The sequence below is a fragment of the Cynocephalus volans genome, chromosome 2, assembly GCF_027409185.1.
Source record: "Cynocephalus volans isolate mCynVol1 chromosome 2, mCynVol1.pri, whole genome shotgun sequence".
Classification (NCBI taxonomy): Eukaryota; Metazoa; Chordata; class Mammalia; order Dermoptera; family Cynocephalidae; genus Cynocephalus; species Cynocephalus volans.
Window position 1 is genome coordinate 69,091,146 of NC_084461.1, and position 17,233 is coordinate 69,108,378.

General features: G+C 39.9%; 1 protein-coding gene and 1 non-coding gene across 4 annotated transcripts in view; both read right to left on the minus strand.

Moving 5' to 3' along the window:
- Positions 1-15,365, minus strand: part of SSBP2 (single stranded DNA binding protein 2) — a 317,496-nt gene extending 302,131 nt beyond the window's left edge. The window contains exon 1 of one of the 3 annotated variants that reach the window (XM_063084982.1): positions 15,159-15,362. In XM_063084982.1, the coding sequence (XP_062941052.1) occupies positions 15,159-15,220 (62 nt within the window). In that variant the 5' untranslated portion in view covers positions 15,221-15,362. Of the gene's footprint in view, positions 1-15,158 lie in introns of all 3 variants that reach the window. The other 2 variants (XM_063084986.1, XM_063084993.1) reach the window with 2 other exon arrangements.
- LOC134371432 (U1 spliceosomal RNA) lies at positions 1,562-1,724 on the minus strand. The gene has a single exon (XR_010022850.1). It is a non-coding gene; the product is annotated as a U1 spliceosomal RNA (small nuclear RNA).
- Positions 15,366-17,233: the final 1,868 nt, after the last annotated feature.

The window sequence follows — 17,233 nt, forward strand, 5'->3', positions numbered from 1 at the left end:
TTAAACTTTTGTTTTTGAGGGAGGTATTTATTGGAAACTTGGGAAGTGATAAATGCACACAAATGTTATCTTTTGTTGGATTTTCCCGTTCTGATTTGAAAGGGTGCTTTTTGGTCAAGTGGCTCTGACATATTTCTTATTAAATAATATCAAAAATTTTACATGTATGGGTATAGAAAAAAGTCTGGAAGGTTATATGGTTATTTTCATTTTCTTCATTTGACTTACCTGTATTTTCAAATTTTTCTACTTTGAATAGTTATCACTTAATAAGTATTTTAAAGAATAATAGTAAGCTAATCAAATAAACCCAATTTGTGCTATGTAAATAAGTGTTTTACTCAAATATTCTCATTTGTCCCTCCTACCAATTTGAAGAGTAGAAAGTAAATTTAGAGATACTGTTCTAACATTTTGTAGTCTATCTGTGTCAGTCTATTTAAGTTTTTTTGTTGTTGGCTGGCCAACAAGGGGGTCTAAGCCCCCCAAGACCTTGGTCTTATAAGGCTGTGCTCCAACCAACTGAGCTAAACCACCAGCCCCAGAGATACTGTTCTATAGGGAAGAGTTAGCTTGCTAACCAAGGAAGACTTTAAAAAATAATTTTTCATCAAACTTTTGCCTTAAAGGCTAACAACCTACTGATTAGTAGCCATAGCAGGCAGCTATTAATTTAGTTTTCTAAAGTGTACCAGTCATTTCCCAGTCATCACTTATAAATGATCCCTTTAGTCTAATATCCTAAGATTCAAAAAAGCTTCTAAAAATCAGTTGACAAAAGCTAGCAGTATAACCAATCCTAAAAATCATTTTTAATTCACATACAGTCACTTTCAATGCCCACTTACCAAAGCTAAAAACCGCTTTACCTATGAGCTTCTTTCCTTTCCATGTTCCCTATAGCATCAGATTATTGTCATCCTTTTATTTATTTATTTATTGTGACCGGTAAGGGGATCGTAACCCTTGGTTTGGTGTCGCCTGCACCACGCTCAGCCTGTGAGCGCACCGGCCATCCCTATATAGGATCCGAACCCGCAGCCTCAGCGCTCCCAGCGCCGCACTCATCCGAGTGAGCCACGGGGTCGGCTAGATTATTGTCATCCTTTAATAAAAAGTGGTGTAAAATACTTGACAAAACTTCTTTACATGATAAAACCAAATAATGTTCCCCCCACCTAATGTCCCCCATGCAAAATTTCCCAAGTAAAAAAAAATCAATATCCCCTTCTAGTTAGTCTTCTCTCTATGCTTCCTTTCTCGAGTGAAGGCTAAGTTTGACATCTCCACTTCCTCATGCTTACAAGTATATCCAATCCTCAAAATACTGCATGCTACCTTGGGTTCACTCCAGTGAAATTATTCTCCCTAAGGTCACAGATGGTCTTTTAATTTTAAAATTCAGCCCTTCTTTAACCTCCTTATTCATTCTACTATATCTGGCATGGTAACTCATACCTCCATTCTTAAAACTATCTTCCTTGATTTCTATAATGCTGATCCTTTATGAGTTTCCCTCATATCTCTACGGTGTTCCTTTTTCTTTGTTGTTTTTCATAGCCAGTTGAGAGTGCAAACACTGTCCCCACTACCACAAATTATGCAGTCGAGTTTCCCACATTTTGGGAAATCACAGGGGTCAACACATCTGGAGTGCAATGAATAAGCCTCACCCTGGTAAAACCACCTTCGTGATCATGCCATCTCCCCTACCAGGTAAGTATTGGCGTTCCTTTTCAATCTCAAACTCTTATTCCATCTACCCTTTAAATATTCCCTAAGGTTCCATCTTTGGTTTCTTCACACTTTCTGCACATTCCCATAATCCCATCTCATGGCCAGTAATGATATACAACACAAAGAAAAATGGGCCATATACATGGGGCAAAAACAGGCAGAACTAATCTATGCTGTTATAAATCAGGTGGGAGTGGGTAGCACATGTGAATCTTCTGCAGAGCTGGTAATGTTCTTTTTCTTGATGTGTTTGGTAACACTGGTGTGTTCAGTTTGTGAAAATTCATCAAGCTATATGCTTAGGATATGTACACTTTTCTGTGTGAATGTCATACTACAATAGAACTATTTTTAAAAAGAGAAAGAATAAGCAAAACCTGAGTTCAAATTCCAGCTGACATGTATGACTTAGCTAAATTACTTATCCTAATAAAGCCTTGGTTTCATCAGTAAAATGGAGATGATAATACCTACATAATGGCACTGTAGAAAATAAAAGATGCCTACACAATGCTTGAAACACAGGCACCTATGCTTATAAATTTTACTTCTCTGTCCCCATCCTTTCTCAATTCTTTATTCTAGCCTAGACTTCTCCCCACAACTCAAAAACTATGTAACCAATTTCCTCCCAAACTGCTTCATCTCTGGGTCTGAATGGCACCTCAAACTGAACTCATCTTTCTCTTTACACCTACCTGCTGTTCCTCCTGTATTCCCTCAAGGTTTGTGACTGAAACCCACCCATAATTACAGCCATTTTTAAAAATCCTAATTTTTTACATTTAGCTTTCCAGGTCCTCTCTATTCCACATCCTGAAACATCCACTGCATTCGTGTAGAATGATAATGACAACATAAACATTGGTATTATTACAGCAGCTTACTTATAACAATAGCTTCCTAATGGTTTTATCTCCCCTTTTACCCCACCCTCCATATTACTTCCAGAATGATTCCTATAAAATGCACTCAGATATAACTTTTCTGTTTAAAAGTGTTTATCTCCCAATCCAAAGCTGTTCTTTAAATAGTTCCCATTTAAGTTGTCAGACTTATCCCCTATAGCATATCCAGTCATACCAACTTTATCGCAGTTCACCAAATATACCATACTCTTTAACATCTCTGTTTTTGTATGTGCTTCTCTCTCTAGAATTCCTTTACTTGCCCCACTCCCCAATCCAGCTAATGCATGTCTTTTAATAAATACCCTCTAAGAAATATCTCTTGACATTCTCAAAGCCCTAGGTTCGATTCAACGCCCTCTTTCAGAACTCCCATAGCACCTTCTTCATACCCAATATGTAGTACTCAATAGTGAGCCCTCTCTGGATAATGAGTACCTGGTGGCTAGAGATTGCTGGGTTACTCAGATCTGACTAACGAGGGCTCAACACAAGCTCACATATAACAGTTAACATTTTTTAAATGAATAAAGGAATGGGGAGATAGCAGAAAGCAGGATAAATATGATCCCCATCTCATAAAATATGGGGTACTTCAAAAAGTTAGTAGAAAAATAGAATTAAAAGATAATACAAATCTCTTTCCATGAACTTTTTGAAGTACCCTCATATATATAAATTTATACTATCATAAAATAGTTAAACAAAGTTTTAAAACTAACTTTAAATGCTATTTTGGGAAAACCCAACTTTTTAAGAAGCTTTATTTTCTAGGCTATTCTACACAAAGAACTGGAAGACTTGTTTCAAATTTTTTAAAAAATTAAGAATTATTAAACATTGTGCTCAATATTCTCTATTTGCCTCGTCAGATCTACTCTCTACTCTTTCTGCCCTGCTGTGACCTGGGAGACTGATCTCTACAGACTATATATCACCTAAGTTCCCTTGCCCTCTTGCCTCCAGCCAGTCAGAGGGCAGGAGCAGAAAGAAGGCCCCCTCCATGCAAGGTCTTTAACCTCTGTTATAACAGTGGATTTGATAACTAGCTGTGGTCCTTCTCAAACCACAGCTCCACGAGGTTGGGCTTTCTGCATTAACCATAGCTCTCACCAGATTCTCTTAAGTGCTCTTTCCTTTTTCACCTTCAGACTTAAGGGTGTAAAGCTTCCCTTGTTGCTAATCCCTGGGTGTTCTTCCATCTTTTGAGTTTAATCCTGCACATGCCTTCATTAAATTCTCTTCAATTACGCTTTTAAGGGAGCCATCCTGCTGGAGACCCGACTAATACACACACAAACACAAAAACATTTTGTCAACTGGTAGTATTTTTGCTAGTATTTGCTATTTTATCAATTCTCTTGTCAATGACACTTATCTTAGAGGAAAGCATGAAAAGCCTTTAATGTTTCAGTAAAAGCCTGCCTATATCCTAATCTTTCTGGCCCTGAATTCATAAGTCCAACTCACTTACACAACTGACTCAGTACTATTTGAATTCAAAATGAATTAGTAAGTCATCTCCCAAGACGAACTGCTACCTGAAAGCTACTCCCAGTATATACACACATACATACATACACACATATATGTGTGTATATAAACTGACATATCACTCAAATTTTTCCATTACAATATTTCTAAGCGAAAGAATAACAATATCAGTCATTAAGTTTAATTTAGGGTTAAAAAAATGCTTATTGGAACACCTTAATAGCTTCCTAATAATAGCTATTATTTAAATGCACTGATAAAGTATAATCATCACATAATTTTAACCAAATTATAAGTGACAAATAGCACAATGCTGTGAAAAAAGTAAAACAAAGGGATTTTTTCTATTTTTCTAATAGTCAGTACTGCAGAAATGACTAGGTAATAGACTCAATATGGCTGTGCTACTGCTCCTGGACCACAAGGAACTTTACAGATGCTCTAGTCCAAAAGCAAACAAAAAAGCAAACAGGCCATACGCTGGTTGGAAGAGACAACAAGTAGAGGAAACTCATAATTACAGGAGAAAAAATTTTTTCTAGATATTATCTATTCCTCTTCTGTTTATCTCTGACTCCTAAATTTACCAAGTAACTTATGCCAGATTACTTTGTTTCCAGTTACAGAGAAAAGAATGGAAAAAGAGCAATATCTGAAATTATAACCTTAGCTCCTAATTGGCATTTTCTTCTCTGACAAGCATTTACATCCAAGTTATTAAATTTCAGACACTAGCTAAAAATTTAGAGCTATTTGTGGAGTACTTTGGTACCTATAATTCTGTCCACCTTTTTAGTAACTGTAAAACGCTTCTAACCTTTCCCTAACCTCTTATTCTCTATTGCCTCCCCTACCCAACTAAAAATGGTAGGTAAGATATATGAGAAAAGAAAAATCCAAGCGCTCCCCTCCCCACCACCCCACCCTCAATTCCCATTACAACTTTTCCCCCATGTTAAGCAATGAAACACACTGGGTCAAAATGGTTAAAATGAGCAGTGGAGTTAGAAATCTGAGTTTGAATCCAGACTACACAACTTATTGTATACATAACTTCTCTGAGACTCAGTTTCCCTATATGTAAAATGCAGATTATATCTGCTTTATGATGCTGTAAGGATTATACAAGAAAAGAAGCCAGACACAAAAAGGCATATACTGTATGATCCTACTTATATGAGGTACCTTGAAGAGTCAAATTCATAGAGACAGAAAATAGAAAGATGGTTATGAGGGGCTGTGGGGAAAGGGGAAGTGGGGCATTATTGTTTAATGGGTACAAATTGGGAAAATAAAAAAGTTCTAGAGATGGAGAATGGTAACAGCTGCACAACAATATGAATGTACTTAATGCCACTGAACTGTACACCTAAAAATGGTTAAAATGATAAATTTTATGTTATGTAATTTTACCACAATAAAAAAGTAAAGAATATTCTATCAATAATTCACATCAAAAGACTTTCCCCGCATTAGAGAGAGACACGAGAGCAAAAAAAACCTTCCCTTTTCCTACCCTTATCCCAACTCTCCAAACTGAAGCTAACTGGCAAAGGAATATAAGAGTTCATTGATAAAAATTAGCATAAGCCTTCACAAATTGGAAACCCAAAACTACCCTAAATCCCATACCTATCCACTTATATAGCAAAAGCATAAGGATTTCAAACAAAAACCAGATTTTACTAATGACGTGGAGCCTTTGTAATTAACTGTATAGAATTGTATTTAACACACTATAACAATATTTTTCATTTAATCAAAGTACTGACATGAACTTTTAACTATTATCTAATCTGTGTTTTCTGTTGAATCTACGTGAATCTCTCATCGTAAAAGCAGCAGCTGTAGTATTACGAAAGGAACACAGACCTTGGGACCAAAAAATTCTAAATATGGCTCACCTCTGCCACATATAATCTGTATTGCCCTAGGTGGGTAGGTCAATTTCCATTTATAAATCTCAATAGTCAATAGAGATACCACCTACCTCACAGGATTATTGTGAGATTTAAATAAAGTGCATTAAAATATCTTGATAACCATAAAGTACAATTTCACTTATATTATTAAATTTGTTACCACACAAAGAATATTCTATCAAAAATTCACTTTAAAAATATACACATATTTTATCACAATATAAGTAGGTAATCTCCCACAATCCTGAAATTCACAAAAGACTATAAATGCCTATAGTATAGAAAAATCTTCTTTAGAGATTACATATTAATCCTGGTAGCAAATACTAGAAATATTGGGGAGAAAATGAGCTAGATATAGTGATATACTATCATGACATATTTACAATTGGTTATGTCCTTAATTCGTTTATTCCACAAATATGTAATTACAATTCTAAGCTCTGTGCTAAGCCGTGGGAATACAATGGTGAAGAAGACACCATGGTCCTTGTCCTCATGCAAATTCTAATATAACTGGGAGATGACACAGTAAACAAAACATCACACAAATAATTAATTATTTATGACACATGTGGAAAAGGAAAAATAGAAGTTGCTATGAGAGCATCCAATCCAATCTAGGAGGTTTAGGAAAAATAATTATGCTAGCTGTTCAATCCTTTGTTAACTCAATAGGCTTTAAGAATTCAATAAATCTTAGCTATTTCTATCATAAACATCATTATAAAAGTTCCACTGTCCTCCTTCAGAACACTGTATTCCTGGGGTTTGAGATAAGAGATGATCAATCCTGTGAACTAGGAAGACCACATACACCGTACCCACCAACCAATTTCTCAGTAAAAAACAAAACCATGAAAGCCTAGCTTCTTTATCCCAGCTTTCACTCATATTTCATATATCCTTGAGCAATTATGCCGATGCTGAGAAGTTTCCTCAATGGTAGTTTAGACCTGCCTGAAATGCTCTAATCCCAAGTCTTTCCATAACTGGTTCTTTCAATGTTACTCAAGTCCCTGCCTAAGTGTCCTCTTCTCCAGAAACCTTCATCTAACTACCCCATCTAATACAGCCTCCCAGTCATATCACATCACCCCATTTTATTACTTTTATAGCACATTTGAATATCTGAAATTGCCTAGTACATTTGCTTATTATTACATACTTCTTCAAATTTGAAAGTTCCATGAAAGTAGGAACCCATTTTATTCTCTCCATATCCTCAAGATACACCTTTCTTGCTAAAGACCCCAGCTTTGTTCAGATAGTTCTGATACAGGAGCAATGTTTCCAGCCCAGGGGATGAATAATGACTGATTTAAACCAATTATGGTAATCCCATTACCTTTGCCAGTAATTGGTTTAGGGGAAGGAATTTTACAGTTCCCTCTAATAAGGCATAAGAAGATATCTCCTAAGCAACTTCAGGAAAAGGTTGTCCTCCCTGACTGATGAGACATGAAGAAGGAAAAACTTTGCCCATCTCCCTGCCTTTACACTTGGTTGTGTGAGGAGTGATGCTGGGAACCTGAGACAGCCGTGTTACATTTATGAGAGGATGGCAGAGAAGATGATCCTGAACCCTGACGTTCCTGATTCACTGAATCAACTCTGCAACTACCACTGTGAGATTTATTTTTAAATCTGATCAATTAAGCTATTTTCTCTCTTCTGTTTGGATATATGCAGCCAAGTGCATTATAAATTCTTAAACTTCCATTTCTACTGTAACATTAAGATAAAGTAGTACTTATAGTCTACAGGATCCTTGAGGGGATTAAATGAGATAATGCAAATAAAGTGCTAAACATAAACTAAATACTCAAATGATAGCACTGCTGTTACTGTTACTATTAAGCAATAACTTTCTATGACAAAACTCCACGAACTCTTTATATAGTATTTAGGATTTTTTTTTTTTTTGGCAGAAAACATTCATTTTAATCCTGTTTAAACAAGATGATTTTTAATAAAATAATTCATTTACTTAGATTTCTTTCATCAATAAAATAGCTTTTGGTTTTTTCTCAAGTTTGGAGTAGGTAAATAAAAGGAGAATCAGGGCCGACCCCGTGGCGCACTCAGGAGAGTGCCGCGCTGGGAGTGCAGCGACGCTCCCGCTGCGGGTTCGGATCCTATATAGGAATGGCTGGTGCGCTCACTGGCTGAGCGTGGTGCGGACGACACCAAGCCAAGGGTTGCGATCCCCTTACCAGTCACGAAAAAGACCAAAAAATAAATAAATAAATAAATAAATAAATAAAATAAATAAAAGGAGAATCAGGCAAATATCAGATCACTAAAGAAATGTATTTCATCAGTATTTTAATATGGCTTAGATTAAAAAGTAATTAAAAATTAAAGCTGTATAAGTAACTAAAACTATTTAATACCTATAATGACCAAAAAAAAAAAAATCTTTAAAAACAGAAAAAAGAAAAGACTATACTTCAGTCTCTACAATTTTTTCTGTGCTGAACACTTGTTTGACAAGCCTGTGAAGCAAAATTAATACAGAAGATCAAAAACACATTGCCAGGTCATTCATTGGTTCAAGCTCACTCTAGCTGAATTGTGATTTAAAATGTTGTGATGGCTCATTATTGAATAAAAGCTGTTTTGAGTCCTACATGAAATATAATCAAGTTCTTAAAGTAAAATATAAGAGTAGTTTTGTCATTACTAAAGAAGTAACACCAAGTGAGGTATGTCTTTGAAAAGATTAACAAAAAAATGGATATTAATTCCGCCTTTGCATTGGAACTGCCCAGGCTGATATGAATTCAGATAAATTTTTGGTCTTGTAATTATTATAAAAATATTAATAGCTCTACTTTTCTAAAATCTTTAACTATTAACCCACTCACAAAAATTGCCATTTGCCCATTATGACCAATCATAATTACCTGGAAAAACTCTATTCTTCCCCAGGTGGTCCATTTTTCCACCTGTTTTTCAATGTCTTCACACAATGAATAAGATAAACAGTTTGGAATAGGTAAGAACCACCTCTGCTATTTCTCTAACATTACTGAAAACAGGCAGGACATTAATCTTGGTGGACCACCCTTCAGGTCATCTTTTGTAGTATACATGGACTTTTAAATAATCAGGTATCTTTCACAGTCCTACTTAAGTTATATACATATGTTAACAAAACCTTACGTGAAGAGATATTACATATGTAAAATAAATACAAAATCTGATAAGCAAAGCTTAAAATCTAAATATTACCACTTAATCTTTATTCCAAACTCTCCTCAGATATTAACAAATATATCTTATTCTACTACTCCAATGCTATTTTTTTTTTTTTTTTTTTTTTTTTTTTGTCGTTTTTTCGTGACCGGCACTCAGCCAGTGAGTGCACTGGTCAGTCCTATATAGGACCCGAACCCGCGGCGGGAGCGTCACCGCGCTGCCAGCGCAGCACTCTACCAAGTGCGCCACGGGCTCGGCCCTCCAATGCTATTTTAATTCCATCCTTTTGGAAACAATGTTATTAATAAAACTCATATTTTATTACTGAACATGTCACTACCACACAAATATTTAATGTCATTCCAACATCCATGCCAAAGCAAAATGTATACACATGGTACATAATATTCCCATGTATTCCAAAATAAAGTTATAATTATTTTAAATTCATATTTTTAAATTATATATTCCTAGCAGCAGTTTCATGTCTTTTAAACATGTACTAAACAGTACTTTAGTCCTAAACCTATGTCCCAATATTAATGCAATGGTTGTGATCTCTATGGAAGAAAGAAGATTCTAAATTCAAACTTTTTTTTCCCAAATTTTACTTCTAACTCTAAACTACTAAGATGAAGTGATGATAACTGCAACCTGCTTATTCCAGCCCCTGCCCCACAGAGTATGTTCTAACTTTAAAACAAAATAACTCCATTTTCTAGTAGTATGACTTTATAGGGTACATTTGGTTGACTACTGGAGAACAACTAAAATTTAATGATTTTTTTTCATCCTGAATTAGTTTTATGTGGCAAATTGGCTTTGAAAGTGTGCCAAACATTTCTTTTTCTTCCCTCCCCCGCCACAGCTTTAAAAAAACACATTACAATATTAATACTACTGTATTTCTAAGAATCACAATAAATCTCTGGATAAACAAATACTAAAATTTAACTCTAAACATCTTACAGTTTCTTTCTCTAGATTTGTTCCTTAAAAAAAACTAGGGGTTTTTTGTTTCTTTTTGATATTTCTAAAATAACAGAAAAGAGATTAATCAAAAGAAAAAACTCCCACAGCTAAAAGGACATTTCAGATACAAGTTCAGTATTTTGGAGGAAACATCCTAGAGATCAGGAGGGAGAGAGACAATGTAATATCTTATAAAAAATTTCATTCCCTTAAAGATATTCCTTCATTAGTTTTAGAAATCTTGAATTGCTTGAATTGTTCCTCCAACAAGTTTCTGAAGAGATTTGTATTACTTCACTGCCTTATTTCCTTCAGAAAGGAAGGAAGGTTTGTAATTTTTTGTGGGGGAAGAGGGTACTATAATGGCAAAAGAGGGGAGGGGATAAAGTGATGCTGGGAGATATTAATCCCTATAAATTCTCTTTTATATGGAGTAATATTTAAATGTTCATTAAACTGTAACTACTTAAAAATGAGCATATGGTATTTGTTTCCTGGTATATGCAACTAAAAGACTCAAAAATTTAAAAGGCAAAGTTACTTTTCTGAGCCACAGGTTAGATACACAGTTTGATTTCTGTAGTTTCTAGCTAGTATACTTAATAAATGTAACTGTCTACTGTGTGTATCTTATGTTCAATTTTGCTTTCTGTGCTATTACATAATTTTAAAAGGCCAAATTAGTTTAATAAAAAGTTAATATCATTACAGTTCTCAATTCATTTACAGGTGCCAGTTACCCTTTCTGTGGCAGTGTGGCATACTATGTAGCTTAAAGTTCAGCAATATTTCATACAGGAATTGTTCACAACTATTAGGTTTAATTTTAAAACTTAAGTGATCAAACAAAATTCCTGGGGGTAAAAACTGAGGAGACAAGGATTCTTCATTATTTTAGGCTTTCAATTTTCACTCCTAAATTTCTATGCCTTCCCCAACACCACACATATATCTGCAGTCTGCCAGAATGGAGGATACAAGTATCAGGGTTCACCAGTGGTTAAGGTTGCATATCTGATCAAATCTTTAAAGTCTGTTATATCTGATCATGTAATGCTGTTCCCCAAATCTGTAGCATCCTACCCTAGATCAGGAAGGCAATCTGGTACACTGAAAAATGTATCTTCAGCTTCAACCACAGCTTCTAAAGTTAGAGAAATTTGTGTGAGAAACCCAGCTTTCCTATTTTCTAGCAGTGCATCCTTGGGTGAGTTATTTAACCATTCAAGGTCTTAGTTTTCTTATTTCTTTAATGGAAAGGAAAAAAATCACCTATCTTACAGATTTGTTGGGCAAATTAGAGAAAATATATGTAAAGTGCTGTACACAATGACTAGCACATAGAATGGCAAATAAATAATAGTTGCTTTTGTTGTATTGGTGCTCTGGAGTATTTATGAAATACAACTAAGCTAGAGAATGTGGAACTCAAACTTACAAATCTTTATTTTGGAAGTCACTGAAAACAATTTTTTTTCACATTGAAAATATTCCTTTGAGTTTAACATCTTCATTAACAAGAATTTATTTGGTACTTTCAGTATTAGAAGGCACTGTCTATGTCAAAGGTACTTACACAAAGAAATAAAAACAAAGAAATAAAAGTAGTATCCCCTGCCCTCAAGAAACTTACATTTTAGGAAAAGCTAGGCATTAAACAAACAATTACACAGTTATTTAATTGTGATCAGTGTTATGGAGAAAGCCTGCTAAAGGGAAAAATGACCTAACAGGATCAAAATTTAAATTTTTACACAAACATCCCATGTTCTTCCAAGGATTTTCAAACACTCCCTCTTTAATTAAACCTAATCCAAACCTTTGAATAGACTTGATCTGTTTTTTTAGAACAGAAAAATAAGTAATTAACGTGACCCTGGCCATTTTTACATTCAGAGCTGTACACTGAAATTACAGAAACTGTGTAAACTACAAATTAATTTCAAATATTTCATATTGTGACTTCTTATTGAACAAAAGCAAAGATATAATACAGGTATCACTTGTCAGCTATCCATTATGAACTCAAGTTAGAAAACACATTTTTGAAAGATTACAAAACCAATATTTTTGTTTCTTGTGCATGCCATTATTTATAATAATGACTCATTTTTCAGAATGTTTTTATTAAAGTGCATATTACTTATTACTGAAAAACATTATTTCTGTGACTTTTAAGATCAAAACAGTTCGAATTTGCTTACCAAAAGAGAATTCTCTCAGTTACCTTTTAAAATCTGCCATCTTAAAAATTAAAAACAAAAATCTGGTGACATCCATTTTAAAGAGAACTTCAAGGTTCTTATCTTCAGATGTTAGTACATTGTACAATACTCCCATTATAGCCCCAAGTAAACATAAAGGGAAAAATTGAGCAATCAGATCAACTCTTCCACCAAAATGAAACTAAGTTTATTCTATAAAACAGAACCAACTTCAATGTTTGTCTTAGATTCAAACAACATTCACCTATAAATTAATGTAACAACAATTAACAGAGAACAGTCATTGTCAATTCTCCAAAAGTGGCCTCTTTACCTATATTTAGTTCATAAGGCACTCCAGTCAAGAATTCCTGCCGCCAATTGTAATGAATGGAAGAAATATATTTAAATCAAATAGCACCATCTAGCAGAACCCTCATCACTTTGCTCCCAAGAGTAGGTGTTACTTGGAAAGTAGGTGTTACTTGGTGTTCAGTTTGGTAGATTTGACATCTTTCATGACGGAATCATAGAATTGGAGCTAGAAAGGACCACAGACACCCCAGGTCCAAATTCACTGTTATTATCTCAGAAACCAAAAAAAAAACCAAATTCACCAAGGCGTTATTACCTCAGAAACTTAAATTTTTTACCAAGTCATCAGGATACAGATTAGATTCAGCCAAACTTCACCAATTCCGGGGAGTCTAGCTAAAATCCAAAATTACTTTGATTCTCAAATTCAGTCACCCCCATAAGACTATGCCTCAATACGTGTCAATCCCTTCACACCAGTAATGTGAAATATTCTATAATCATTAAATATTCTATAATCATTAAAACACCCGCCTTCAGCTTTTTTTTTTTATCAGATATACTACAACCAAATGATGAATGCACAAAATTAGGCTGTATTTCAAAACTTGAATTACAGTAGCTGCTGCTTCTTAACCAGGCTGTAATGCTATCTTTTATATATTCCTTGTCACAGCAATAAAATCCTGAATGTAGCTCCTCGGAACATATCTCTGGAAAAATAGCAGCATCTCTCCCTTAATATTTTGTTGTTGTTTTGCTACACCAAGGCCTGCCACCTCTAAATCCTATGGGAATCGTGTGTGTTGCTGCCAACACGAAGATTAGGAAACGTTTCCATCCCTAGGGCACAAGAAACTTTCAGGGGAAGACTAACAGCCTAAAGCAAGGAGAGAAACTCGGTTGTCTTGGCGCGTTCGGTTTTTATTTACACAGCCATTTCTGTGCGCAAGGTAACCAAAGTACCTTTGAGAGATGCTCTCAGACTTTTCCCCAGCCCGAAGCCCCTCTGAAAGACAGAGTGCGTTCAACGACGAGGACAAGCCTGACCCTCACAGTTGAGGTGCTTACTGGGAATCACTGTTTGATCTGCTGCACAGAAAAAAAAAAAAAAAAAGGTTCTTCCTCAGTGGTCACAGTCACCGTTCGCTCTCATTTTTAGTAACAACCAAATCACCGTTACAAGTAGTACACAAGAATAGCAGCAACCAACCCTGCTTCGCAGCGTGCCGTGACCGTGGCACTCCGGGCCGGGAGGGGCTCCTTTCTCGCCAGCCGCCTCCTGGGCTCCCACCGAAGTTGACACCTGTATCTCCCCACAATCCCAACCAAGCAGCTCCTTCCCATCTCAACGCTTCTCCCCTCCTCACAAACCCCTTTTCGGGCCACTTCCCCCATGCCCACCTCAGAGAGCCCTCCTCACGGCGGCCGCCTCGCGTCCCTCAACTCCCCCTCCGCGCGCCCCACGACCACCGCCCCGCGGGGACGGTTCCAACCGCCGTGGCAGCCGCAGCCGCCCCCCGACGTTGGGGAGGCAGCGAGTCTCCACAAAAAGTTCTCTAGTCGCCGAGGCGGAGTTGGGTCTGCCGCGAGAGGAAGAAACGCCAGCCTCCTTCCCGCAGATCCCGCTCCTCGCCAGCACACTTTTTCTCCCCGGGAACTCGGTCCTTCTCTGACTCCCAAACTTCAGCGGCGCCCCCACCCCAGACCCAGCTCCGCTAAGCGCGTGGGGCTGCAGACGCCTAGTCCGCGTGCTGGCGGGGAAAAGCCCCGACGCCCACCCAGCACACGCCGGCATACGCCCTCGAACGCGCCCCGCGGGGCCCTGTTCGGCCGCTCCGCGCCCGGCTTCCGCCCGCCGCGCGCCGGGCACCGCCGCCCTCGCCTCGCCCGGCGCTCCCGGCCCCGAGCCTCGGCGCCCGGGCCCCCGCCGCGGCGCTCCTCGCGCTGCCCGCCCCGCCAAACCCTCGCATTCCCACCGCGCGCCCTTCCCCACGCAGCTGCCCCCTCCCCGCGACCCCGGGCGGCTGCCGGGTCCCCGTAGCCCCAGACCTCAGCTCTAAAGTTACTTTGTAAGGAGGTGAATCCGCGGGTTATTTCCCTCAATAGCCCAAACAAGTTTCCATCCTCACCACCAACACCGCCGCCGCCCCCCAGCATACCCGCTCCCTCCCGCCGATAGCCCCCCACGGCCGCCCGCCCCGCGCCGGCACCTACTGGGAAACAGCCGCTCCCCGCACCACACGCCCCCACCTCGCGCACCCCTCCCCCTGCCAGCCCACCCCCGGCTCTCCCCGGGCGGAGAGTGTCGGTGTCTGTGTTTCTCCCAGAGAGTGTGCGAGTGCGTGCGTGAGTGTGCGCGCGTGTGAAGGCGGAGGTAGGTGAGAAGCGGAGACACTTACTTCTCCCGGGCCTGGCTGTCGGACGGGACGGCGCTGCTGTTACTCTTGCCTTTGCCGTACATGCTTGTGCCGAGAGCAGCTCCCACTGTCACGCACCTGTCAACCCATCACAGCCTCCCCGGGAACAGCCCCGTCCCCATGGCGACCCACGCAGCCACCCCCACTATTGGCCGCCCCACGCCAGAGCTCCGCCCCCTTCGCCTAGGCAACGCGCAAGACTGACAGGCCTCCGCCTCCCTCCGGCCTTCCGAAGCGCGCGGTGGCGGCTACAGCCTAAGCGGCGGTCTCCTCCTTCCTTCCCTCCCTCCCCGGTTCCCTCCCTCCCTCCTTCCCTCTCCGCTCTCCTCCCTCCTCCCGCTCTCCTTCCCCCCTCCCCCCTCCGAACCCGGGCGCAAGGGGGGAATTAGAAACTGCTCTAGAAGGATTTTAAACAACTGGCTGTTCTCTCCGGCGCCGCCCCTCCCCCCGCGCCGCCCGCGCTCGGCTCCTCACTGGAGAGAAGGCGCCGGGAGGAGTGGAAAGTGCGGCCTGGAGTCTCTGGCAGGAGCCAGCGGAGCTGGAGCCGTGGCGGCCCCAGACTTCGGGGCGCCCGCCGAGTACACAGACAGACCCACGGCCCCAGCCGCCCTGGGGGCCCCCACCAGGTTCCTCTCCCGCTTCTCTCCGGTCTGCGATCCCACGCCTGTACCCACGGTTGATCTCTGCCGCTCTCAGCCCTACTCCCTGGGGTGTTGCCCCTGCCCTGCTCTCAGAGGGCCCACTGGCAAGTGACACCCGCGCTGATCTCTCGACCTTCTGACTGAGCGACCGGGAGCGACTAGTTCTCCCTCCTGGGGAGGGACTGCGCCTCTGGCCCTCGGCGCCGCTGAAGTGGCGTCGCCCGGCTCCCGCGGCCGCGCCCTGCGCCCCAGGGGAGCACGCTGCCTGGGGCCTGCCTCCCCTCTAAGAGGTGAGCATACCTCCCAAAGAGACCCCGTGACTCCTGGAGCACCCGTCCACGCCACGAGCCCAATGGCGCACCGCACACTGTGCCATTCCTGCCGCAGAAAAGGGCCCCAGACGTCCCCACTCGGCCTGGTTTAACAGTTTTGCTTGGTGATGCCTGTTCATCCTAACCCCTGGAGTGGAAAAGGCCAGGGAAGGCCTTGAAAGACATCCCTGTCCTTGCCCATCAGAATAGGCCCCGGCCTCGCTCCAAGGTGTGCAAAGCTGTGCCAGAGCTGAAAAGCTACTCGAGAATATTTCTGGATCCAAATACCATTTCCATCAGGACGCAAAAGTTTCTGAAACACGCACAACCTGGTTCCCGATAGAATTCATTCCTTTTATCTTGTGGAGAATCCTGGGACGTAAAATTAGGGCGCAAACGGGGTTAGAAAGAAGAGACGAATTTCAAATGTAGAGTGAGGGGAGACAGGTGCAAGTGGGGGTAGAACAGGGAAAGGTCAGGAAAGGATGACTAGACAAGGAATAGCAATGGAAAGAGAGGAAATAAGATTCAGATGGGGAAAGGTACCTTTCTATTCCACGCAGATAGCTTTAAATGTTTAGTAGTAGGATCATAAAAATGCATATGGAGATGCAGAGATAGATGGATGGAATGGGAAGAAATGGGTTTGTGTGGGCATTGACAGCAAGTGATAGGAATAAAACATCAACAGAAGGTTAAGGAAGGGCAGTTAGTAAAAATAAGAGATAGAGAATCAAAAAGGGGGTTGGTAACCAAATATAAATCAAAGACCCAGAAAAATGAAGAGAAAGACATGCTATATTGGTATTAAGAAAAAAAAAAGGAAAAGTAAGATGTGGAAAGAAAGATAGGAAATGGAAGAAACATGGTTAAGTGAAAAGGCCATAGAATGTGATAGCAAAAGAAGATTAAAAATAACAGAGGATATACATTATGATAAAAAGATCTAAGAAAAATAAAAGCACTTTTATTAAAAGGACAAAAAAAAAAATTTTTTTTTTTTGACTGGTAAGGGGATCACAACCCCCGGCAAGGTGTAGTCTGCACCAAGCTCAGCCAGTGAGCACACCGGTCATCCCTATATAGGATCCGAACCTGCTGCCTT